Source organism: Mobula birostris, chromosome X (assembly GCF_030028105.1).
Source record: "Mobula birostris isolate sMobBir1 chromosome X, sMobBir1.hap1, whole genome shotgun sequence".
NCBI lineage: Eukaryota > Metazoa > Chordata > Chondrichthyes > Myliobatiformes > Myliobatidae > Mobula > Mobula birostris.
In genome coordinates, this window is record NC_092402.1 from 80,634,993 (window position 1) to 80,658,046 (window position 23,054).

The 23,054-nt window shown below is 42.1% G+C and overlaps 1 protein-coding gene across 1 annotated transcript in view; it reads right to left on the bottom strand.

Annotated features, from left to right (window-relative positions):
* The window catches only part of fam171a2a (family with sequence similarity 171 member A2a), a 293,993-nt gene that overhangs the window by 98,292 nt on the left and 172,647 nt on the right, over positions 1 to 23,054 (bottom strand). The window contains exons 4-5 of the mRNA XM_072248783.1: positions 16,737 to 16,889; positions 10,793 to 10,969 (exon numbers count right to left, since the gene is read on the bottom strand). Of these exons, the coding sequence (XP_072104884.1) occupies positions 10,793 to 10,969; positions 16,737 to 16,889 (330 nt within the window). The remainder of the gene's footprint in view (positions 1 to 10,792; positions 10,970 to 16,736; positions 16,890 to 23,054) is intronic.

A 23,054-nucleotide genomic window follows, 5' to 3' on the forward strand; every position in this document is an offset into this window, starting at 1 on the left:
ACTGTGAGGTGACTTGAATCATGTTATCCTGCCCATTGTTAGGTTCTCCTGGTGCAAAATGATTATTTCCAGCCCTCTTGGAAGACTGGTAGTGAAATATGTACTTGAAGTAATGTAGTCATCTGCAAATATACACTGCCATAACTATCCCTGATCTTCATCCCACTTCCTGAACCCCAGTGCCTCTGATTCAATTACATTTACTATCAAAGAATGTAAAGATTATACAACCTTGAGATTTGCTTGCTCACAGGTAGTCGCAAAGCAAGAACCCAATTAAAGAAAAGAATAAAAATAAAAATAAAAGATCAACACTCGATGCACAAGAGAGAGAAAAATAAATACAAATCATGCAAGCAATTGAAACAAACAACATTTCAAAGCAAAATTGAGCCCTCTGATCTGAACCCCAGAGCAGCCCAGAGTAGGCCCAAAGCCTTGCTTATCAGTTCATCACATTAGTGGTCATGGAGCACAGCAGCCAGGGCAACCTTCATAGCCTCAACACCATGGAGATGACCATCGTGAAGAGTGAGTGAAATTGGCTCTCATCCCGACCGACATCCTGCCTTTTCAGTCTCTCTGGGCCAGCACTTAAATTCATCAAACAACGGAAAATTTTTGCGAAAGGCTCCGGCACCCTAGAGATTGCAGAGAGTATGCAGAATTGGCTCTTGCCTCCGATCTGGGCCGGCATTTAAATTGTCTAAACAGCGTAAGGTACCTCACACTAGGACCTGGGCACCACAGCTGTGAAGGGCCCTGGGCCTGGACCACACTACCCAGTGACGCAATCCAGGCCTAAATTTTGTCACTCAGCTCGAAGTCACTCTTAAGCTCTTCAAATCAGTCAGCGGCCAGAGTGGTCCAACCTCGCTCCCGGGCCAGCTGTATGGGCATTGGAACTCCACCTTCAACGACTCATCCCCCCAACTCACCATGACATCACTCACCCCTTCACTGTTTGTGGTGATAATTTAGCACAATGTACCTCAGAAAAGGTATTTTTTTCCTGATGATTTTAGTTGGGTTTCTTGACTACCAGGAAGCTGTCGCACATGTTTGGTAGCATCATCTTTACTGAATCTTATGACCCTTTACCTTTCATATTGTTGCACCCATTCTCCATGTCTGAAAAGCTCATGATCAACCAGCCAGAACCGAACAAGTCCCTTCCCAAATGCTGATCCAATCTGCCCCTTCACTCCTTCAATTAGGTCAATCTTTGAAACACATGGCGTTGTTCTCTTCCCACACACAACCACAAAAGAGTCCAATCATTCTACTCTCCTAAATCTGACCATGACAGTCCAACCTCTCCAAATCTGATTGTTTTCAACCGCAAGAAGCATCCAAACCTTTCCCTTTCCCATACTCATCACAAAAGGGTGCTGGTGTGTTGTCAATGCTGGAAGTACCTGACAAAAGCATCATGGTGAGACAATGACCAAAACAGACATCATATCATCTTTTCAAAGCACTGGAAATTCCAAGCAAGGGAACACACAGGTAGCGAATGTTCACTGATGCATGGAGTCTTTTAGAAGGCTGATGAGGCTTAGAATCAGTCGTTGAATGGCACCAGCCCTCTATTGGTGGTGTGCAGTTGAGATTGGAAGTTGGAAGAACTTTGGTGGAGGTTGCTACCAATGGGTCCCCCATTTATTGCTTCCCATGTTCCAGGCACCAAATGCACAAAAAATCATCTAAACAGAATAATGCTGGTCTATTAAAGCAATAATCCAAAATATGGCTGTATCTAACCCTTGATTTAGAAAAGTAATACAGAGCTCAGGAGTTAGGCATCCAGAGAATCTCCTATTGATGACCCACCCAACGACTCCGTGCCGGTATTTCCTACATCAGATGTTACAAGTATTCAACGTGCTCTTAAAATGTAATCACATGTAGAAAAGGGGGAGGTGCAGGAGAACATCTCAATTGAAACAGACATGCTAAAAGGAGCCACATAATTTTCAGCAATCCCTCGCCGTTCCTTGCATTCCAGACAACATTTAGCCAATGTTTACTTCATCTGTTCTGAATGGGCTGCATATGAAATCCACCTCAACGTTTCCCAGGAGAAGCTGAAACCCTTTGTGACTCCAGAAATGTTAGTGACATCACTCAAATATCTCCAGCAACAACTGTTCTGTTAAAAATAGTTCCCTTCACTAAACAGGTTTCAGACTACATTTGAGCAAACAAGCATCAAAATATGGTTTTCTGTTTAGTCATGTTCAAAGTTCAAGGTAAATTTATTATCGAAGTACATATATGTCACCATATACAACCCTGAGATTCATTTTCTTGTGAGCAATCACAGTAAGTACAATAACTATAATACAACCAATGTAAGACTGCACCAGCACGGCAGACAGCCAAAGTTCACTGTTGGGGTCAGTGAAGTTACCTCCTCTGGTTCAAGAGTCTGATAATTGAGGGTAATAACTGTTCCTGAACCTTGTAGTGTGGATCATAGAGTCATAGAGAAGTACAGCACAGAAACAGGACCTTTGGTCCATCTAGTTCATGCCAAAACATTTAAACTGCTACTCCTACTGGCCTGCACAGAGACAAGGGTCCTCCATATCCCTACTATCCATGTATCAATCCAAACTTCTCTTAAACATTGAAATCAAACTCTAATGCACCACTTGTGCTGTCAGCTGATTCCACACTCTCATGACCCTCTGAGTGAAGAAGTTTCCCCTCATGCTCCTCTTAAACTTGTCACCTTTCACCCTTAACCCACGACCTCTGTTTGTAGACCCATCCAACCTCAGTGAAAAAAGACTGCTTGCATTTACTCTATCTATACCTCTCATAATTTTGTATAGCTCTATCAAATCTCCTCTCAATCGTCTACGTTCTAAAGAATACAATCCTAACCTATTCAATTTTTCCTTATAACGCAGGTGGTCCAGACACAGCAACATCCTTGTAAATTTTCTCTGCGCAATTTCAACCTTGTATACATTTTTCCTGTAGGTAGGTGACCAGAAATGCACACAATACTCCAAATCAGGCCTCACCAACGTCCTATACAACTTCAACATAACATCCCATCTCCTGTACTCAATACTTTGATTGATAAAGGCCAATGTGCTACAAGCTTTCTTTATGACCTTATCCACCTGTAACATCACTTTCAATGAAGTATGGAACTGCTCTGGTTGGTCCTACCGAAGTGCAAAACCTCATACTTGCCTGCATTAAATTCCATCTGACATTTTTCCAGCTAATGCAGATCCCTCTGCAAGCCGTGATAGTCTTCCACACTGTCCACTACACCCCTGATCTTGGTGTCATCTAGTTGACCACATTATCATCCAGATCATTGATGTAGATGACAAACAACAAAGGACCCAGCATCGAACCCAGTGGCACTCCACTAGTCACAGGCCTCCAGACAGAGAGGCAACCATCTACTAACACTCTCACTTCTCCCACAAAGCCAATGTCTAATCCAATTTACTACCTCATCCTGAATGCTGAACTTTCTTGACCAGAGTCCCATGCAGAAGGGACCTTGTCAAATGCCTTATTAAAGTCCATGTAGACAACAGCCATTGCTTTACCATCATCCACTTTCCTGGTACCTTCCTTGAAAAACTTTATAAGAGTGGTTAGATATGACCTACCTCACACAAAGCCATGCTGACTATTCTTAATCAGTCCACATCTATCCAAATACTTAAATATCTGGTCCTTTAGAATACCGGCAATTTCTGAACTTGCCTCCCATAGGGTCCAAGGGAACATCTTGTCAGGCCTTGGGGATTTTATCTACTCTGATTTGCCTCAGTGTAGCAAACTCCTCCTCCTCCTCTGTAATCTAATCTATATAGGGTCCATGAAGTTGATGCCGCTTTGCCCGACTTCTATAAACTTTGTGGCTGTCTCCTGAGTAATTACAAATGCAAAGAATTCATTTGATATCTCCCTCACCTGTTTTGGTTCCACACATGGATTACCATTCTGGTCTTCCTGAGAACCAACTTTGTCCTTTACAATCCTTCTGTTCTTAACATACCTGGAGAATCCCTTGGGATTCTCCTTCACCTTGTCTGCTAGTGCAACTTCATGCCTCCTTTTAGCCTTCCTGATTTCTTTGTTAAGTGATCTCTTGCATTTCTTGTACTCCATAAGCACCCCATTTGTTCCCACTTGCCTATACCTGCTACAAGTCTCACCAATAGCTACAATGTCATAATTCCACGTGCTGACTCTTGCCCCGAGCTCATCTGCCTATCCCACCATTCTTCTTGCATTGAAATATATGCAGTTTAGTACGCTAGTTGCACCATGCTCAACCTTTTGATTCTGGACTTTGTCTGAGGTCTTACCAACATCTGCCTCCACAACCTCTCCACTATCTGTTCTGGCACTCTGGTTCCCATCCCTATGCAATTCTAGCTTAAACCCCATCATGCAGCATTAACAAACATTTCCGCTAAGATACTTGTCCCCCTCCAGTTCACGTACAAACTGTCTCTTCCGTACAGGTCCCACCTTTCCTGTAAGAGAGCCCAATGATCCAAAAATCTATGCCCTTCCTCCTGCACCAACTCTTTGGCCACATGTTAAACTGTACAATCTTCCTAGTTCTGACCTCACTAGCACGTGGCATGGGTAGCAACCCTGAGATCACAACTCCGGAGGTCCTACTCTTTAACTTAGCACCTAACTCCCCAAAATCCCTTTGCAGAACCTCGTCACTCGTCTTACCCATGTCATTGGTACCTACATTAACCACAAGCAACACTCACAACACACTGGAGGAACTCAGCAGGTCAGGCAGCATCCGTGGAAAAGATTGGCCGACGTTTCGGGCCGGAACCCTTCGTCAGGACTGTAGAGGGAAGGGGCAGAGGCCCTATAAAGAAGGTGGGGGGAGGGTGGGAAGGAGAAGGCTGGTAGGTTCCAGGTGAAAAACCAGTAAGAGGAAAGATAAAGGGGTGGGGGAGGGGAAGCAGGGACGGGGTAGGCAGGAAAGGTGGAGAAGGAATAGGGGAAAACACAATGGGTAGTAGAAGGAGGTGGAACCATGAGGGAGGTAGTAGGCAGCTAGGTGAGGGGGCAGAGTGACGTAGGGATAGAGGAAGGGAGGGGGAGGGAACTACCAGAAGTTGGAGAATTCAATGTTCAAATTGGTACCTACATTAACCACAACCTCTGGCTATTCACCCTCCCACTAAATAATGCTGAGGAGAAATAATAATGATATGAAGACTCCTTGAAGGTGAGTCTATAGGTTGTGGGAACATTTCAATGATGGAGCAAGTGAAGCTGAGTGAAGTTAACCCTCTGGTTCAGGAGCCTGATGGTTGAGTGGTAATAACTGTTCCTAAACCTGGTGGCGTGGGTCCTGAGGCTCTTGTACCTTTTTCCTGATGGCAGCAGCAAGAAGAGAGAATGACCTGGTGGTGGGGTCCCTGATGATAGATGCTGCTTTCCTGTGACAGTGCTCCATGTAGATGTGCTCAATGGTGGGGAGAGCTTTGCTCGTGATGGACTGGCCATATCCACTACTTCTTGTAGGACTTTCCATTCAAGGGTAATGGTGTTTCCACACCTGGTTGTCAATATATTCTCCACCACACATCTATAGAAGTTTGTCAAAGATTTAGATGTCATGTCAAATCTTCATGAACTCCTACGAAAGTAGGGGTGCTGCCATGTTTTCTTCGTAATTGCACTTACCTGCTGGGCCCAGGATAGGTCTTCTGAAATCATCTGAGACCTTTGATATCTTCATAATAAAACTCCAACTCTCTTCTCTTCTCCCTTCCTCCCACTATCTGCACTCCTTTCGGAAAACATGGGGCAAAATCCGTTTATCATTATCAACAACAAACAACCTGCTGGAGAATCTCAGTAGATGGAGCAACATCTGTGGGGGGAAATGTATTTCGGGCTGAGAGTCTTGCACCAGAAACTGACATTTTGGGTTGAGACCCTGCATTAGGACAGAAACCTTTCTCGTCCACAGATGCTGCTCAGCCCGGTGAGTTCATGCAGCAGATTGCTTGTTGCTCCAAATTCCAGCAACTGCATCTTGCATCTCCTTGGCTTATCACTGTGCCGACTTGTGGGGAGCTGCTTCAAACTCTGCAGACTTGTGTAGATCTGCACTGTTAATTTCGACAGGCATGAATCTGGCCAACCCAACGGTCATCAAAGACGTAAGCACATTACTTTGTTTAATGATCAGTCATCCTCCTCTAGGCTCCACCCACTAATGGAAGCCATGATTATTTCCTCCATCACCCTTCCATTGCCAACTTCATAGGCACATGGTAGGACTCATACAAGGATCCAACCAGTGGGTGAGGTGAGTGATGAAAAAGTTTCACGTTCAGAACAAGCTGTCATTATCGGCAGTTTCCACACATTGTTGTGTTTACATAATGTAAACCATAAGGTATAGGAGCAGAATTAGGCCATTTGGCCCATCAAGTCTACTCTGCCATTTCATCATGACTGATGCATTTTCCCTCTCAGCCCCAATCTCCTGCCTTCTCCCCTTATCCCTTCATGCCCTGACTAATCAAGTATCTATCAACCTCTGCCTTGAATATACTCAATGACTTGGCCTCAGCAGGTAACGTCGTCAACATTTTATTCCTTCATGAAATGCAGGCATCATTGGGTAGGCAATTGGTAAATTGGTTTATTATTGACACAGTGAAAAGTTGTCTGCAGAGTCCAATTCATTACAACTGTGAATTGAGGAATTACAAGGTAAAACAATGACAGAGTGCAGAATAAAATACTAGTTACAGAGAAAGTGTGGTACAGATAGATAATAAGGTGAACGGTCATAACAAGGTGGACCAAAGCTGATTACTGCCAATCATTGATAGCCCTTTAAGACAATGACACACTAGATTATTTCATTAGATTATTGGTTGTTGTAAACTGTCCCATGTATAGGTGGTTGCCCAAAGAATGGGGGTGGGGGGGGGAGTGGAGGGGACAGCTATTGAGCATATGAAAAAGGATGGTTATGGGAAAGTGGGACAATAGGATTGATAAGATTGTTTTGGGATGATGGGCAGGTAAGGAGATAAGGTGAAAGAAGAAAAATACCTCCCTCTTCACTATTAACTTCCAGTAATGCCCCCTCTCTCTTTCACCATTCCCCATTCCCAATTTTCCTCTTTCATCTTATCTCCTTACCTGTACATCACCTCCTTCTGGTGCTCCTCCACCCATCCTTTCTTCCATGGCCTTCAGTCCTCTCCCATCAAATACTCACTTCTCTAGGCTTGTATTTCTTTCACAATCAACTTCCCAGCTCTTTACTTCACCCCTCACCCCTCCTGGTTTCACCTATCTTCCTCTCCTCCCCCCACCTTCTTACTCTGACTCCTCATCATTTTTTCTCCAGTCCTGATGAAGGGTCTCAACCCAAAATGTTGGCTGCTTCAGGTTGAATTGAGATTTGGACATATAACCCTCAGGTTCGGCCGACAGCAGTAGTCTAGGGGAAGACAGTCTCTGGCCCCGTCAAACTTGTGAAATCTGGTTTGTGTGGATGTTGCATGATGTTTTCCCTGTACAAATCAGTACCACTAAATAAAAAAACAGTACACTATATGCAATTAAATGATTGAGCTTTATAATTCTTAATTTGAATATAGGGTTAGTAAAGAAAACAAACAGAAAATGGGACCATTTTAATGAAACAGTATAATGCGCACATTGGAGCTCATGATTTTCCCGTCCATTCATTCTCTATCGATTACGCCCCGGGCGTCGTCGACTCCCGACCCCATTCCAAGTCTACTCCGCCCTGCAGTCTACAACCTCTCTATTCTGGCATCTTCTCGCTCCATCTTCTGCCAAACAAAAGCCCACGAATCCCTCGCTCTCAGGCACACAAAAAAGAAAAACACTCCCCCCATTGGACGTCGCACATTCCAAAGCCCCCATTATCTCTAGTCATAACCCAAACACTGCTGCTACAGAGAAACCATTACATTAGCAGTGAAATCTTTCCCAGGGTGTAACAGACATTTTGGATGACCTTATGTTACAGTGATCAGAAGAAGGAAGCACACCAGAAGAGCAATGAAATATAGCCGAGATAGCAGGAGAAAAGGGAGGAGAGTTTTCAGCAAAAGATGGGCAGGAATTGTGCATACTTCTGAAGGGTAGCTGGCAGTTTTAGTGAGGCAGGACCAGAAACTTCACTTTAGGATCACAAAAATGCATTCAGTAGTTAAGCATGCCAAAACAAGGATATTAGCCTCAAAAGCTTACTCAATATTAACCTTCCCATTGTTTTTCATTGAACAGCATTGACCTGACAGACAAGATAGTTTAATGAGAAAAAAGCATTACTCAAGCAGGACTCCAAAAAGTTCAGGAGATATTCATGAAGATATCATATTGTAAACTAAATCATTTGGTAAAATAATTATACTGGCAACAGAGTGAGGGAGCCACTTGTCCTGAAGGCACACATTTCTTTTCAGCTAAATTAGACACTGGCCTATTAATTACCTCCCCAGAAAGAAAAACCAGCTGAACAAAATCAAAATGTCAACCTGATCCAGTTCTTGAGTTTTGAAATGACACAAGTAACAAAGATTTCATTTGAAAAGATGTCAGGACATCCTTGTGTTTTTCCACTTTGACAGCTCAGGCAGAATTAGCTTGAATTTCACATGATCCCTGCTGCACCTGATGACCCTGTGATCTCTGTCTTAGAGGCCGATGTTAGACTGTCTTTAAAGAGAGTGAACCCTCGCAAGGCAGAAGGTCCCGATGGAGTGCCTGGTAAGGCTCTGAAAACCTGTGCCAACCAACTGGCAGGAGTATTCAAGGACATTTTCAACCTCTCACTGTTACGAGTGGAAGTTCCCACTTGCTTCAAAAAGTCAATAATTATACCAGTGTCTAAGAAGAATAGTGTGAGCTGCCTTAACGACTCACATCGACAGTGATGAAATGCTTTGAGAGGTTGGTCATGACTAGACTGAACTCCTGCCTCAGCAAGGACCTGGACCCATTGTAATTTGCCTATTGCCACAATAGGTCAACAGCAAATGCAATGTCAGTGGCTCTCCACACAGCTTTAGACTACCTGGACAACACAAACATCTACTTCAGGATGCTGTTCATTAACTATAGCTCAGCATCATTCCCACAATCCTGATTGAGAAGTTGCAGAACCTGGGCCTCTGTACCTCACTCTGTAATTGGATCCTTGACTTCCTAACCGGAAGACCACAATCTGTGTGGATTGGTGATAACATATCCTCCTTGCTGACGATCAGCACTGGCGCACCTCAGGGGTGTGTGCTTAGCCCACTGCTCTACTCTCTGTATACACATGACTGTGTGGCTAGGCATAGCTCAAATACCATCTATAAATTTGCTGAGGATACAACCGTTGTTGGTAGAATCTCAGGTGGTGACGAGAGGGCGTACAGGAGTGAGATATGCCAACTAGTGGAGTAGTGTCACAGCAACAACCTGACACTCAACGTCAGTAAGACAAAACAGCTGATTGTGGACTTCAGGAAGGGTAAGACAAAGGAACACATACCAATCCTCATAGAAGGATCAGAAGTGGAGAGAGTGAGCAGTTTCAAGTTCCTGGGTGTCAAGTTCTCTGAGGATCTAACCTGGTCCCAAAATATCAATGCAGTTATAAAGAAGGCAAGACAGCAGCTATACTTCATGAGGAATTTGAAGAGATTTGGCATGTCAACAAATACACTCAAAAGCTTCTATAGATGTACCATGGAGAGCATTCTGACAGGCTGCATCACTGTCTGATATGGAGGGTGGGGGCTACTGCACAGGACCGAAAGAAGCTGCAGAGGGTTGTAAATCTAGTCAGCTCCATCTTGGGTACTAGCCTACAAAGTACCCAGGACATCTTCAGGGAGTGGTGCCTCAGAAAGGCAGTGTCCATTATTAAGGACCTCCAGCACCCAGGACATGCCCTTTTCTCACTGTTACCATCAGGTAGGAGGTACAGAAGTCTGAAGGCACACATCGAGCGATTCAGGAACAGCTTCTTCCCCTCTGCCATCTGATTCCGAAATGGACATTGAACCCATGAACACTACCTCACTTTTTTAAATTTCTGGGTCTTTTTCACACAGTTTTAAGCTGTTCACTATGCATATACTGTAATTGATATATTTATTTATTACTATTTTAATTTTTTTCTTCTATTTTATGTATGTATTACATTGAACTGCTGCTCTGAAGTCAACAAATTTCATGTCACATGCCGGTGATAATAAACCTGATTCTGATTCAGAAAAACATTCAGTCTAACCTTAGTGAATGTGCTTCATTCAACTGAATCTAAATCCCAGATTTTACCACCTCAAATGGATATGTGGAGGATTCCTAAACTAACACAAATGCCTTTGAATTCACTGACAAGTCATGGATTCACACCACTGAACCTTCATCATCCTTGACTGAAGGTCGTGGAAGACAGCGTGCAAAGCACTATGGGAGTACCTTTGTCACACTTAGCTCAATATTTCAAGGAGGTAGTTTGCCTCCAACTTCCCAAGGAACCAGGGATAGAAACATTACCAGCAACACCATCTTTCAAAAAGCGCATTAATAAAGAGCTTTATCTGAATAAATGGTAAAATATTGTCAATCTGAAGCCATTAGCTCATTATTTCTCTGCATACAATGCTAAGATTTTCTAGTATCCTCTAGTCTTGTTTGGAATTTGTTTGCAGTATAACTTTTTTGGTTCAATGTTATCTAATACAGAATGACCATCAAAGTGAGAGCTACTCACCAATCTTCTTGTCAAACCTCCAGGCAGGGATTTCCCTCACAGTTGTCACAAGGCTGTCGGTGGGCAGAGGGATAGAAACCTGGATGGGGCCTGAGACTTTGACGTTAGAGCCATTGCTGGTGAACAGGTGAATGCTGATGGCAGCCACAGGAGTCAGTTCAAACCTGGAGCGGTTGACTAGATTAAAAATAGATATGAAATACATCATCAGTAACCCCCATCAATAACGGATAGTATACAAAAGTCAGTTTATTTATTTATTTATTGAGATACAGCATGGAGTAGGACCTTCTGGCTTTTCAAGCCATACCACCCAGCAACCCCCAATTTAACCGCAGCCTAATCCTTTTATGTGTCTATCCTGCACCTTTCAAATTTTCCCTAGAAACTCCAAATATTGCTGTTCTGCCATCATCCCTGCTAGTGTCCCCTTCCAATCAACTTTGGCCAGCTCCTCTCTCATGCGTCTGTAATCCCTTTACTCCACTGTAATACTGACATATCTGACTTTAGCTTCTCCTTCTCAAACTGCAGGGTGAATTCTATAATATTAAGATCACTGTCTCCTAAGGGTTCCTTTAACTTAAGCTTCCAAATCAAATCTAGTTCATTACACAACACTCAATCTAGAATTGTTCACCTGTGCTACACATTTTGATTGATATTTTACTAACTTATTTGTGATAATATTTTGGTTTATGTGGTGTGTGTGATGTATGTATTGTGGGTGCACTGTGGTCCAGAGGAACGTTGTTTCATTTGGTTGCATATATGTATAGTCAGTTGACAAGAAATTTGGAATTTCCCTCCCTCAACTCCATTTAAGGCCCCAAGCAGTCCTTCCAGGTGAGGCAACGCTTCACCTGTAATTCTGCTGGGGTCATCTATTGTGTCCGGTACTCCCGATGCGGTCTCCTCTACATTGGTGAGACCCATTGTAAGTTGGGGGACTGTTTCGTTGAGTACCTCTACACCATCTCCCACAAGTGGGACTTCCCAGTGGTCAAACATTTTAATTCCCGTTCCCATTTTGACATGTAGGTTCATGGCTTCCTCTTGTGCCAAGATGAGGCCACTCTCAGGGTGGAGGAGCAACAACTTATCTTCTGTCTGGGTCTCCTCCATCCTGACGGCATGAATATCGATTTCTCCTCTTGTTGAACAAAATTTCCTCTCCCCCCCTTCCTCTATTCACCATTCTGACCTTTCACCTCTTCTAACCTGTGTATTACATTCCCGTGGGAACCCTCCTCCTTCCCTCTCTCTTAGAGTCCACTCTCCCCTCCTATCAGATTCCTTCCTCTCCTGCCCTTGACCTTTCCCACTCACCTGGCTTCACCCATCACCTTTCAGCTAGCCTCCTTCCCTTCCCCACACTTTTTTTATTCTGGCATCTTCCCCCTTTTTTCTCAGTCTAGAAGAAGGGCCTTAGCCTGAAGTGTCGACTGTTTATTCATTTCCATAGATGCTACCTGACCTGCTGAGTTCCTCCAGCAATTTGCTTTGAACTTGAACTTGCAGGTTTTATTTTACAGAGAGTGGCAAATACCTGGAATACACTGTCAGCAGGGTGGTATTAAGGACATTTAAGATATTCTTAGGCACACGGATGGAAGAAAATAGAGGGTTATGGGCTGTGTAGGAGGGAAGGGTTAGATTGATTGTGAAGTAGGTTACAGCCAACATTGTGGGCCAAAGGGTCTGTATTGTGTGGTACTGATCTATGTTCTATCTCCTTAGCTGAAGATTGATTGACCCAGAGTGAGCACAATCATAGTCTCTTGCTCAACATTCACCTTTTAACTTACTGATGCTAACTGGGTTTAACAATGCTGCTGCTGTGAATTTTGTTCCCTTACACTAGCATTAAACCTAAGAGCTTTGCACCATGACACTTCAAACTGGTCATGCCTCACTTCAACCTTTCCCACACTGGTACACGCATCTACATCGAAGCTGTCTCCAAAGCTCAACCTAGCATCTGTGTCATTTTTGTTTCTAAATAATGATTGAGGGAACAGGGTCAAACTGACAAGGGGATTCCCAGTGAAAAGGTGCCAAACAAAAACAAACAACATCTGATACAAGATGTCTGAAGTGAAGCACACAAAATGGTGTTCATTTATCAATCCAGCAACATCCTTTATTCTCTTCTCTGTCCTTTCAAGTTGATTACTGATCCAGGACCACTGACAAATCATCTTCCCCATTTCAGTCACAAACACCTGCTACCTCTATCACCATGAACATAAAGGGTAATAGAGAAGGCCATAAGCCTCACACACACCATCCTCGTTGTCATAGGTCAAAGGGCAGTGGTCACATGGTTAATTTACTGGATTAGCAGCCAGAGCTCTAGAGCATTGACCCAGAGGCTTAGGTTCAAATCCCGCCATGGGAGATTATTTAAAAATTCAAAAGTTTAAAATAAATGTTCCAGATGTATTTGAAGAAAATGCATAATGGTAAGCATAAAAAATACTGCTTTGTCAAGTCTGGCCAACTTCTGATGCCATTCATGTTCTATCACAGCAGCAGCATTGTTAAACCCAGTTAGGACCAGCAAGTTAAAAGGTGAACGTTGAGCGAGAGACTATGATGGTGGCCGCTCTGGGACAATCAATTTTCAGCTAAGGAGACAGAACATAGATAGCTGATTCTCACCTGCCTCTTCAGTGTGAGAAGCAATTAGGTATGCACAATAAATGCCACCATTGTCAGTAGCAGCCTCTTCCTAGGAAGGAATAAATAAAAGTAATCCTGTAATTTATTATTCTGCAGTGGGAATGTACACAAATTCCTTCCCCCCTCGTTTCTCTATTCCCCACTCTAACCTTTCACTTCTTCTCATCTGGATATTACCTTCTACTGGGTCCCCTCCTCCTTCCCTCTCTCCTACGGTCCACTCTCCTCTCCTATCAGATTTCTTCCTCTCTAGCCCTTGACCTTTCTCACCCACCTGGTTTCATCTATCACCTTCCAGCTAGCCTCCTTCTCCTCCCCCCACCTTTTCATTCTAGCATCTTCCCCCTTCCTTCTCAGTCTTGATGAAAGGTCTTAGCCCAAAACATCAACTGTTTACTCTTTTCCATAGATGCTGCCTGACCTACTGAGTTCCTCCTAAATTTTCTGTGTGTGTTGCTTTGGATTTCCAGCATCTGCAGATTTTCTCATGTTTGTAATATACACTGAGTTATCGCCACTGCCTCACAGTTCAGCGATCTGTCTGTGCAGAGTTCACATGTTGTCCACGTGACTGTGTGAGTTTCTCTCCAGGTTTAAGCGCCAGGCCAGATTTTAAAAGTTCAGGGTGTTGGGGCTGGTGTTTGGCTCGTGGCTCTGCAAGGTCTACTCGTCTCTGCTCTGAACTGAGTCTGTGGCCTGCAACTAACGGCCTACTGGATCGGCTGCAGTGGCTGTGGATTCATTTTCATGAACTTCAGCTTGCTTTTATTTTTTTTTGCTCATTGGGTATTTGACAGTCTTTTTTAAAAAATGAGTTCTGTAGAGTTTGTTTTGTGGCTGCCTGTAAGGAGATGAATCTCGAGATTGTATGATGTACACATACTTTGATACAAATGCACTTTGACTTTGAGGTTCTCTCGTTTCTCACACATCCCAAAGATGTGTTGGTAGACAGTGAATTGCTCCTCAGTGCAAGTCCATGGGAAAAGAATTCAGAAAAGCACCAAATTTGCTTGTCATTAAGATATTCAATGCATGAGCATCACCATTAGATGACAAGCCCACAACTATCTGCCAAATAGTGACTAGACAATGCATAATGGATTGTTCAGTGAGGCCCATATCCTGAGAATGAATTGAAATAAGTAGTGACAGGTCCATTCACGGCATTTCTATTAATACTCACTCCATCACATCACATCTCTTCAGAGATAAATGCAACAGACATTGTGAGATATAGGTTGTTGGTGCTGATAATACGCTCTTACTTCTGGCAGTATGATGCAGAGTTTAAAGAGGTTGACTCTTCCACTACAGTATTATAGATGCAATGTGAATTTCATAACCATAAAGACATTTCCAGACACTTTCAATTAAAGTTCCAGAATCAGTTTTTAGAATAGTCCACGTGCACTAGCAGTGTTGGGTTCCCTGTATAGTGGGTCAGATGAGAAATGGATTTAGAAACTTATATAGCACTGTAACAGGTCCTTCTTCCCAACTTATCCATGGCACAAAGATATTATTTACACTAACAATGCACGGAGCAACATACCTTTCCATGACAACAAGAAGTCAGAATTTTTGCTGATTCATCCTGCGCTTGACCTTGAAAGCTTATTATTGAATTCAAAAAATTCATATAACTGCCTTCCCTGTTTATGGTCAAATGTGATGAAATATCACCCACCTGCAACATTAATTTGTGATTTTTTCACTTCATACAGTACTGTGCAAAAGTCTTAGGCACCCGAGATTGTTTAAAAATTTGGTTTCAGATTGTATGACCTCTACAGAGCCCTGATCTCAACAACATCAAGGCTATCACGATTACCTGTAGAGACAGAACCAAGTGAGACGGCTAAAGTCCGCAAAAGAACTGTGGCAAGTTCTCCAAGATGCTTGGGACGACCTACCAGCCGATTTTCTATTAAAACTGTATAACAGTGTACTTAAGAGAATAGATGTAGTTTTAAAGGCAAAGGATGGTCATGCCAAATATTGATTTCTTTACTGATCTTTATAGCAATTTTTTTTGAGATTTAGAAACTTTTCATTTTATTATTTTTGAAAGCATCTTCACTTTAAAGAATTTCTATAGACGTGCCTAAGACTTTGCACAGTACTATAGATGCAATACATGCTTCATATATCTCCAACCTTCTTACTCCAGATTTCTAGCAGCTGCTGTGTTATGTATCTGTTTCAGAATATTATCCCACCCCGCCGACTCTTCATTTACCATTTCTCTAAACACATCAGCAATAAATAGTATTCATTCCATGCTCTTAGCAACAGAAACACTAGAAGCAGTTACGTGGACAATCTCAGTCTCTACCCTATCACAGGTAATCCCCACTCTATCCACCCTCACACCTGTCTACATCTTAACATACACAGGTTTCCTTCCTTTTCCAATTCTGATGAAAGGTTTCTGGCAGGAAATGTTAACTCTTTACTCTTCCTTCACAGCTATGCCGAATCTGGTCAATATCTCCAACATTGTGTAGATTTTGCCAATCCTCCCTGCCTTTGTATAATATCTATTCACAGGTACATTAGGTAAATTTTATTTATATAGAAGAGAAACAGAAAAAATGAAATATGCACTCAGTGGCCACTTTACTAGGTACCTCCCGAATGTTCATGGTCTTCTGTCGCTGTAGCCTATCCACTTCTGTTGTGGTGTGGTTAATGGAGTTACTGTCGCCTTCCAGTCAGCTTGAACCAGTCTGGCCATTCTCCTCTAACCTCTCTCATTAACAAGACGTTTTCACCCACAGTACTGCCACTCACTGGGTGTTTTTTTTTTTCCCCTCACCATTCTCTAAACTCCAGAGACTTGTGTAGGAATACCCCAGGAGATCAGCAGTTTCTCAGATACTCAAACCATCCCGTGTGGCACCAACAATCATTCCACATTCAAAGTCACTTAGATCACATTTCTGATGTTTGGTCTGAACAACAACTGAACCTCTTGACCATGTCTGCATGCTTTTACACATTGACTTGCTGCTACATGATTGGCTGATTAGATATTTGCACTAATGCGTAGGTGTATAGGTGTACAGGTGTGCCTCAAAGTGGCCACTGAGGTAAATTAAAATGGCAAATAAACTATGTAAGGTGAGGACACATATCATAAGTATTGGTTTGATTTTCAATGTTGCATCATTATATCAGTGACTTTCTGCTTTCATTTATGACAAATGCCTCCAATTCCCCAGCAACTCAAAATCCATTTTTACCCATTTTGTACCTGTTTTATCAGTTTCATAGCCCAAGAGATAGGGGAATCTTTCCACTTCATCGGTGGTTGTTGTTAAAAAGGCAGACAGATCACTGTACGAAGTGTTTTCTGGAAGCCTAACATTCTTCCTTTGGAACTGGACACATGGTTGACTCTTGGCACCTAAATGAGAAGGAAACAGATTATAATTACAATGAAAAAAACTAACCACTTCTAACATCAGAGCTCTTCTTGTTCTTGCAGTGTCACTTACAATTTATTTAAAAAGATGAAAATCTTTGTACCTATTCTTCATTAAGACTGTTCCTGATAGTAACATTATTGGAAGTTAGAGGGAAATCAAACAATAAGAGATGAAATTTCTTGGTGTTCACCTGGTGGAGAATCTCACCTGGTCCCTCAGCACCAGCTCCATAGCCAAGAAAGCCCAACAGAGTCTCTACTTTCTGCGAAGGCTGAGAAAAATCCATCTCCCACCCCCCATCCTCACCACATTCTACAGAGGACATACAAGAGCATCCTGAGCATCTGCATCACTGCCTGTTCGGGAATTGCACCATCTCAGATCACAGGACCCTGCAACTGATACTGAGGTCAGCTGAGAACATCATCGGGGTCTCTCTTCCTGCTATTACAGACATTTACACCACATGCTGCACCCGCAAAGTTAACAGTATTGTGAAGGACCCCATGCACCCCTCACAGAAACTCTTCTCCCTCCTGCCATCTAGCAAAAGGTACCAAAACATTCGGGCTCTCACGACCAGACTGTGTAACAGTTTCTTCCCCCAAGCCATCAGACTCCTTAATACTCAGAGTCTAGACTGACATCTACATCATTTATTATTATATTGTCACTTGTCCTCTACTGTGCCTATTGTCTTGTTTATTAATTATTGTACTGCCCTGCACTGTTTTGTGCACTTTATGTAGTCCTGTGCAGGTCTGTAGTCCAGTGCTGTTTTTATGTTGTTTTACGTAGTCTAATGTAGTTTTGTGTTGCCTCACGTAGTCTAGTGTAGTTTTGTGTTGTTTCATGTAGCACCATGGTCCTGGAGGAACATTGTTTCGTTTTTACTGTGTACTGTACCAGCAGCTTATGGTCGAAATGACAATAAACTTGACTTGACTTGGAAAGACCTTCAGGATTAAAGTTGTGTAGCATCATCAATCTCTTATAAGCAAAGCTGTTAAATAGTTCATAAATAACCAGGATTGAATTAGTCCTGCACCACATTCAACTATTTTACTTAGTATCTTTGTTTTTCTATTCACTCCCTATTTTCCTCAATTTTAAATAAAGTTCAAAATTCTAAGCAAATTTTATTAACAAAGTACACGTAAGTCACCATATACAACCCTGAGATTCATTTTCTGTGGGCATACTCAGCAAATCTATAGAATAGTAACTAACAGGATCAATGAAAGATCAACTAAGTGCAGAAGACAACAAACTGTGCAAATGCAAGTACAAATAAATAGCAATAAATAATTAGAACATGAGACAATGAGATAAAGGGTTCTTAAAAGTGAGATGACTGGGGTAACATCTCAGTGATGGGGCAAGTGAGGGTAGCTATCCCCTTTTATTCAAGATCCTGATGGTTTAGAGGTAATAACTGTTCCTGAACCTGGTGGTGCAAGTCCTGAGGCTCCTGTACCTTCTACCTGATGGCAGCAGTGAGAAGAGAGCATGGCCTGGTGGTGAGGATCTCTGATGATAGATGCTGCTTTCCTATGGCAGCATTTCATGTAGATGTGCTCAATGGTTAGGAGGGCTTTACCTTTGATGTACTGGGCTGAATCCACTTCCTTTTGTAGGAAATATGATTAAAAAATCATAGTTTTTCTATTTGTCTATTATCTGAAGGCTCCACGATCATTTTTACATTTATCTCAACCATTGAGAGCAATTTGTTCTGTACCCTACAATATTTATGAATTTACTTTATGTATAATTCATCTGCAGACTTTATCCTTTCTTTCCTAAATTACTGTGTGTCATATGTGTGCCATGTATGCTACTGTGGTTTGCACCTTGATCTGGAGAAATGTTGTCGCATTTGACAGTATGCATGTATATAGTTAAATAACAATAAACTTGACTTGACAATTATCTGTGTCAGTATTCTGACACTAAAACAATTGGGAATTCCACATCCTAGCCCATATCTTTATGCTACTGTGCCATCTTTTTTGCAGTCTTACCATGAACATAAGGAATGTAGGGGCCAGTATTGCCGCCTTTGTTGAAGTAGGGAATCTCTTTATGATATACAGGTAGTTTTTCACATCGCCTCTGGCAGTATCAGAATGACTGGTGGCCAAAGATGTTGGAAATTAAAAACCATACAGCCCACTGGATCTGCTTTGAGTTAGTCCTCCACGACATGTAATCTCTTCCAATAATATTTTTCAAGTAACTTAAGCTCCCTCTTTGAATAATTTGGAGAATATGCTACAATTATGTGGCAATTGGCTTAATATTGCGACACGTACTGAGATACAATTAAAAAAAGACTCCAGAGACTGCAGTTGCTGGAAATCTGGAGCAACACACAAAATGCTGGAGGAACTCAGTAGGTCAGGCAGCATCTATGGAGGGAAGTGTACCACTGACACTTTGTGTCCTAACCTGCTGAGTTCTTCCAGCATTTTGTGTGCTGCGATAGCAAAAGAAGCTTTGTTTAGAAAGCCATCCATACAGATCATCCCAAACACAAGTACGTATTCCAAATTTGCATAACCTTCTACAAAAAGATAAATTTCCAAAATTTTCAATATTAACTCCGTTTCTACTGTCCTCTTTGCCCCATCAACTGACCTCGCTTGTACTTTCCATGAAAGTAATTCTAGTCCAGATAATTCTACCCAATCTCCTCACTTGGATGGAACTCTGGCTGTGTGTGTCAATTTTAGCCGCTGTACAATAAACATCGTGCTGTAAAAAGGGAATCAGACAGGCCTAATGATAGGTGTTCAAAGCTCTCATTGTGGAGCAGATTTTGTGAGGTCACAGAACAAACCCTCAGCACACCCCTCTGCCATTCACACAACATAGCATTTCTTTATGTTCATCTCTTAGCACTAAGCTGAGAAATTGGTCTGCTTTTTAATTATACTAATACTGTATATAGAAACAATTTTATTCGAATATTGATTAATAAATCTTTAATAGCAAGGTATGACTCCTTGAGAACCATCAATATCACTATTAAAGCATCTTGAAATGATACCCACAATACCACTTAGATTTAATCTTTCCAAAATTACCTGTGCCTGAGATAGCACTGTTGAGTTATGAAATATGTCCAAAGCTAACGTAAGTGGATTTTTAGGCATTAAGGTATGAAAATCAAAGTAAATTTATTATCAAAGTGCATATAAGTCACCATATATAACACTGAGATTCATTTTCTTGCACTCAATAGCTCCAATATAGTAGCTGTATCCACTACTTTTACTGGGATTTTCCATTCAAGGGCATTGGTGTTTCTATACCAGGCTGTGATGCAACCTGTCAATATACTATACACTACACATCTATAGAAGTTCCTCAAAGTTTTAGAGGTCTTGACAAACTTCTAAGCAAGTAGGGGTGCTGCTGTGCTCTTCATAATTGCACTTACATGTTGGGTCCAGGACAGATCCTGTGAAATTATAACACCGAGGAATTTAAAGTTGCTCATCCTCTCCACCAATGAAGACTGGCTCATGGACCTCTGGTTTCCTCCTCTTGGTCAATAATTAGTTCCTTGATCTTGGTGACATTGAGTAGGAGGTTGTTGTGGCATCATTCAGCCAAATTTTCAATCTCCCACCTGTATGCTGATTCATCACCACAATTATCGTTGGCCAAATCAAAGGTGTCATCAGCAAAGTGAATATGGCATTGTAGTTGTGCTTAGCCTCACAGTCATGAGTGTAAAGCAAGTAGAACAGGGGGCTGACACACAGCCTTGTGGTGTATTTGTGTTGATAGAGATTGTGGAGATGTTGTTGCCAATCCAAATGAAAGAAGTCGAGGATTCAATTGCACATAGAAGTGCTGAGGTCAAGGTTTTAAAGATTACCGATTAGTTTTTAGGGGATGTGTCGAATGCTGAGCTGTAGTTGATAAACAGCATCCTGATGTATGCACCTTTGCTATTCAGGTGTTCCAGGGCTGTGTGAAGAACCAATGGGATGGCACCTGCTGTGGACATGTTGGTCCAGTAGGCAAAATGGAGCAGATCCAAGTCATTTCTTTGGCAGGGGTTGATATACTTTATCAGCAACCTCTCAGAACACTTCATCACAGTGCGTGCAAGTGCTGCTCTGTGATAGTCATTGGGCCAGGTTATCACATTCTTCTTAGGTACTGGTAAAATTGAGTGGGTAACTCACACTGGCAAAGCTAGAGGTTAAAGATACCGGCGAATACTTCAGACAGTTAATCAGCACAGTTACAAAGCAACAGAGAAGTAGGAAAGTGGAGTTGAGACTTTGATCAAATTAGACCAATTCTCATTGAATTGGAGGGAGCAGGTTTGAGGGGCTGGATAGCCTACTCCTACTCCCAAATCTTATGTTTTATAATCTTATATATAGCAAAGTACAATGCAGACACAGGCAAGATCAATTGTGTTCAGATTACCACACAAAAATGAAAAGAATACTGCATTAAAGAACACTGGATATAATTGGAATTTTATTTCTTCAAGCCTAGAGGCAACATATACCCTGTAAGCCGCTTATCAATATTAACTCAGAAATTAGTTTGATTGCAATGTTTTAAAATTAGCACAATCGTTACTTTTTCTACCTATGTATTTTGATGAACTGTAGTTGTAATTTATAGTTATAAAGTTCAGGAAATAAAATTACTACCACTTCTTCCCAGAGTTGTTGCAGTCATTAACATAACAGTTAAGCTTTTTAAAAAGCAGTGTTTCACTAGAGAAAGCACATGCAGAAAAGACATGGAAATATACTGACCTTATGGAATGCATTAAGGTTTTGTGTCAAACTGAGGCAATGTCATTTTTTGGATTTATTATTGGAGCAAGCAGCAAATGGTCCCAAGAAAATGACTGAGCATTTTGGGTCTCCAATTGTTCAGTTTGCTGTCTGGTGGCTGGTACACCTCTCACTGGGACTTACTGAAATGTTGCAAGTGTTCCTGGATCTGTGATTTTGTATTTTCTGTCGGAATGTACCACCCTGTGTATTTGTAATTCAGCTGCATATTCTGTTATACAGCTAAGTTTAGTGGGCCTCAACACATCAGATGATATTAACAGTGCTATACTTTATACATTTTGCAGAGGCAGAAAAGTAAATGTATTACTAGTGGAGTTGAAATAGAAATAATTGACAAATGCCATAATGATACCAATAACAATGTGTTTTTAATTTAGTTCTGTTGACATTTAAAGTTTAAACCCAAGTAGATTTAATACTTAAGCAGCACTGGAACCCCATGGGGGACTGTATTGGCTCCCTTCCTGTTTACCCTGTATACCTCGGATCTTAGATACAACACTGAGCCATGTCATCTACAGAAATTCTCTGATGACTCAGCAATAGTTGGGTGTATAAATGGAGGATGGGAGGATGAATACAGGGCCCTGGTGGAGGATTTTGTCAAATGGTGCAAGCTGAATCATCTGCAGCTCAACATCAGTAAGACAAAGGAGATGGTGATGGACCTTAAGAAGACCAAGCCTGCACTGCTCCCTGTTACTATTGATGGTGAGAACGTGGATGTGGTGAGGACCTACAAGTACCTGGGGGTGCACCTGGATGACAGACTTGCGTGGAGCACCAACACAGAGGCTGTGTACAAGGACCAGAGTCACCTTCACTTCCTGAGGAGTCTAAGGTCCTTTGGAGTATGCAGGCCCCTCCTTCACATGTTCTACCAGTCTGTTGTCACCAGTACAATCAGTGGTGTGCTGGGGCAATGGCATCAACACGGGTGATGCCAACAGGCTCAATAAACTGATTAGAAAGGCTGATTCTGTTATGGGAGTCAAACTGGACAAACTGGAGGCTGTGGTAGAACAAAGGGCTCTCCAGAAAATCCTGGCAACTTTGGACAATGTTTCTCACCCTCTGCATGCCAACTTAGCTGAACAGAGAAGTCAAGTCACTTTTTATTGTCATTTCGACCATAACTGCTGGTACAGTACAAGTAAAAACGAGACAACGTTTTTCAGGACCATGGTGCTACATGAACAATACAAAAACTACACTGAACTACGTAAAACAACACAAAACTACACTAGACTACAGACCTACCCAGGCCCGCATAAAGTGCAGAAAACAGTGCAGGCATTACAATAA